This window comes from Drosophila busckii, chromosome 2R (genome assembly GCF_011750605.1).
Source record: "Drosophila busckii strain San Diego stock center, stock number 13000-0081.31 chromosome 2R, ASM1175060v1, whole genome shotgun sequence".
Taxonomy (NCBI): Eukaryota; Metazoa; Arthropoda; class Insecta; order Diptera; family Drosophilidae; genus Drosophila; species Drosophila busckii.
In genome coordinates, this window is record NC_046605.1 from 3736591 (window position 1) to 3740810 (window position 4220).

The window sequence follows — 4220 nt, forward strand, 5'->3', positions numbered from 1 at the left end:
AGCTGCAACCCCCATAAACAATGTCAAACTTGAGATAATTTATCGACTGCTAAACATAATCAAAAACATATCAAAACAAACGCATAGTGTGAACAAGGCCAGAACAATGGACTGCAACTGAGGATGCGCCACCACCCCTAGAGCCAACCCCTCAATGACTCGCTTTACGCTTGACTGCGCGACTGAATGAATGAATGAGTGACTGGCTAACCGCACAGATTGTCATTATTAGGCAGCACATATGCTGCGCTTTTATTGCTAAATATTTGCGGTTCGGCTATTGTTCAAATTGTTACGTATCATTTAACTTTAACTTGCGCGCGCGTTGACATTTTAATAATAATTTTTTGTTTTGACCAAAATTGATGCGCTATGTAATTTCTTTTATTTTTGCGACAGGTGTCGAAGAGTCGCAGCAAAATGTTGGCAGCTGTGGCTGCAGCGGAAACTTTAATGTTCGCACATTTGCAGCTCATCAATTTAACGTTTTAACTTGTGGCAAGTTCATTCAACTTGATTTAAGCGCCGACTTAACCAATTTGTTGCTGCTACCAATGCTTAAACGCTTGTCGCACCAGCTCCTTCTTGGCCTGCTCTGCTCCTTGCCCAGCGCATTATTAAGCCATAAAATTGCAAATTCATAATAATTGCATAAATGTACGCTTCAACGCCCCAAGCTACTGCATTTTACCGCTCGCTGTGCATTTTTTGGGGCCTCTCCTCCTTGTTTGTGGTCCAGCGCTCCAGCCACATTACATTTAATAACCAAAGCAAAAGGCAAAAGTAAGCAGAACAGTTTTTCGGGTAAAACGCACATAATGAGGCTGGTGCTGGTTAACTGATTGTGGCCCCAAAACAAAACAAGGCTTAAAATTTATGCACGTAAGATGTTTTAACATTGTCATATGACTGTCATTTGCTAATTACACAAATTTTATGCAACAAAAAGTTAACAAGCATGAAATTTACATTAATCAAATTGTTCATACCAAAGCTACACTTTGAACAAATAACATTTTGCATACATTTTTTATAATTAATTAATTATAGGTAGTGAAGATTGAGTTCATGTAGATGGAAGCAAGTTAGAGCGAGAAAATATATTGCATATAGGAATATGTAAAAATTTAATATATAATCTTGTCTTAACAAATTAACTAATTGCACTGCTTGAAATATTAGTCTCTAAAGATTTGAAGCTTCAAATGGATAAAGCTAAACAAAGTTAGATCAAAAATATATATGTATATATAAATAAATCTAATTATTATAAATTTATGGCTGTTGTCAGTACTGATATTTTTTATATTATTAAATTACTTTTTGAAGCATTTGATTTATTAGTAAGCATTAACATATTAACATATATTTTTAAATTTCAAATTAAAGTATTTGATTTATATATAGCATATTTTTTTGATATTAAGCCAAAACGAAATGGGAGCTGAAAAATATATACTTTTAATATAGGCATAGGTATTAACAATTAAATTGAGCTACAATAAAAAATGGTTTATGTCAGAATTTTTATTTTACATTATTAATTTGCATAAATTCATAAATTTACTTTGCACAAAAATACTTAAAATTAGTCAAACGTTAGCTTTAAAATAAAACAAAGCATTTTTCAATTTAAAAATGCTGCTAAATTTGCTATGGCCGCCATTCATTCTATGTCTTCATTTGTCTAAATATTATTATAAATGTTGCGCTAACTTTTAATATTGCGACTTTATGGTTTATATAAATGCCTTCATTTACTAATAATAGCTCATATCCTTGTTGTTGTATCACAGAATTTGTAGCATTCAAGAGCTAACTTAACCAACTCTGTGCTGCAGCATTTCCTCCATTTCGACTTGATTTATAGTTTTGGTTTTGCTGCGAAATTGTTGCTCGATTTGCAATAAAGTGAGTCCACGAGTTTCCGGCAATGTCCAGTAGATGAACAACATGGCCAGAAAGGACATCGCAGCAAAGACAAGAAAGCAGTTGCTCATGCCAATGCTGGACTGCATATCCGGATAGGTTTTGATGCAGAGAAAGGCAAAGAACATGCCAACGGCAACGGTGATGCCTGAGGCGGGTCCGCGCACCTTCTGAGGAAACAGCTCCGAGATCATAAAGAACGGCAGCGTATACAAGCCCAGAGTGCTAAGGATAATAAAACCAACAATGGCAGCTACAGTGAAGTAAGGCAGTCTAAGGAATTCAAAGTAGCCATGGCCGGCAAGCAGCAACATGGAGAAGCACATCCCAAAGGTGGAGATGAGACCAGCAAGACGACGTCCCCATTTTTCTAAAACATAGCCCATGGGGCAAGTGGTAAGCACACGTGCCACACCGATGAGCACAGCGCACATGAAAGGATCAATGGAGTTATCGGTTTTCGTAGAGATTTGCACGGCGTACACAATGATGACAAAGATGCCGCTGAGCTGCTGAAAGGCAAACAAGCCCATCAATATAAACAGCGGCTTGTAGACTTCAGGCAAGCGTAGATTGCTTAGGAACGAAGCTTTCTTGGTTTCACCCACAGGCAGCTGCAGCGACTTTTGCAACAAATTAAATTCCGCCAGCACCTCCGGATGCGTTAAATGCGCTGCAATTAAATTGTTTAATATATTGATTAATTTGCTTAGCTGCAGCTTACTTGTGCGCTCCAATCCTCTAAAGTAGTTGAGCGACTTTTTGGCCTCCTCCACACGCCGCTTGGATAGCAGCCAGCTGTGCGACTCCACACAGAAGAAAACACAGAGCAGCGCAACTATCTGATAGCCACAGCAGATCAGTGCAATCAAACGAAAGTCGTCACGTATAAAGTAACCAATACAATAGAGCACTGTTATGCCCAGAGCGACAGATATGGATGTGCCCAGTATCAGACTGCCGCGAATTTTGGGTAAGCTTATCTCGGCAGCATAAACGCCGGAGGGAGCACTAGCTAGACCCATGACAAGACCTACACAAATAGTTTGTAAATAAAGCGTAAAGATCTTTAAAAATTATCGTATAATTAAGGCAGTAAAATTTTACTGCAACTTTTAAAAAAAATATATTGTGCTTAAAATAAACGCGTAAATTATTACAAGAAAAATAATAAAAGCAAATTTGGTTTTTAAATTTAAAAAAATATATATATCAGAAGTAAATGTATATAATAATATGAATTAAAAAATTATTTTTCGTTCTAGAGAGAATGATTCCATTATTTCCATACCGAATATAAATAATATATATTTATAAAAAACAATTCTTTAAATAAAAACGTTTCTTCTTAATGTTTTTAAGCTCTAAAGCAAACCGTGCTATAAATTAAATTAACTAGCAATATTATTTAAATTTTATTTGCTTTTAAGTTGCAACTTTTTGCATAATCTTTCACTCATTTTATTGCTTACTTACCTATAATAAATCTGGAAACCAGCAGCTGACTGCTAAAGGACATTAGACTATCCTCATTGCCTGTAGCTGTGCCTAGCATAGCCCAAGATATAATGCCCAATATATTCAGCACATAGAGCGTATACTTTCTGCCAATGCGATCCAAAAGAAAACCCGACAAGAGTCCACCCAAAGGACATGAAAGCGTATTAATCGATGCAAACCAGGAGGCTTCTGTTTTGCTCAAATGCGCTGGTTCCGTTTCACTTGTTAACTGTGTCAAGGCCACGGTGGGCAGCGCCAGCGATAAGCCCGTGGACAGCACGCCCATGTTGGCGAATATAACCATTAGCGTCTGACGTCGCACCGCACGGAATTGTTCCCCCAACGGTTTCGCCGTATACGGCCGATCCCAGCCAGCAACAATTTGTGCATGTTTCTGTGGCTGTTGTTGTTGTTCCTCCTCCAAGTTACTCATTTTAGCGCTTATCTACGCTAAAACGAATTTATATTTGCATTATAAAAATTACTCTACTCGTTATGACTTATCATAAACTGTTGTTTGTGTTTGTCTCAGACAATATTTGAGATTTTATTTATCACGGGCAGCAACCTCTTTATCAATCATAATACAAACTCGGCAACTCATTTATTTATAAATTAAATAACTATTTAGTAATATTTACTTTGCATGCGCCGCGCATTGCAAATTGCAATTCATTTAAATGTGTAATAACAAAACTAAAAATACCCACGTGCAATCACAACACTAAGATCGTATTGATATTCAAACAAATCAACACTGATAATAAATAATTCATATTAGTTGGATTAAA

At 36.6% G+C, this 4220-nt stretch overlaps 1 protein-coding gene across 1 annotated transcript; it reads right to left on the reverse strand.

Annotated features, from left to right (window-relative positions):
- Positions 1-1572: 1572 nt before the first annotated feature.
- LOC108595134 (solute carrier family 2, facilitated glucose transporter member 8) lies at positions 1573-3887 on the reverse strand. The gene is made up of 3 exons (XM_033293037.1): positions 3406-3887; positions 2654-2962; positions 1573-2602 (listed from the first exon to the last, which is right to left on the reverse strand). The coding sequence occupies exons 1-3, from the start codon at positions 3860-3862 to the stop codon at positions 1821-1823; spliced, it is 1548 nt and encodes a 515-aa protein (XP_033148928.1). The 5' UTR covers positions 3863-3887; the 3' UTR covers positions 1573-1820.
- Between the last annotated feature and the right edge of the window lie 333 nt (positions 3888-4220).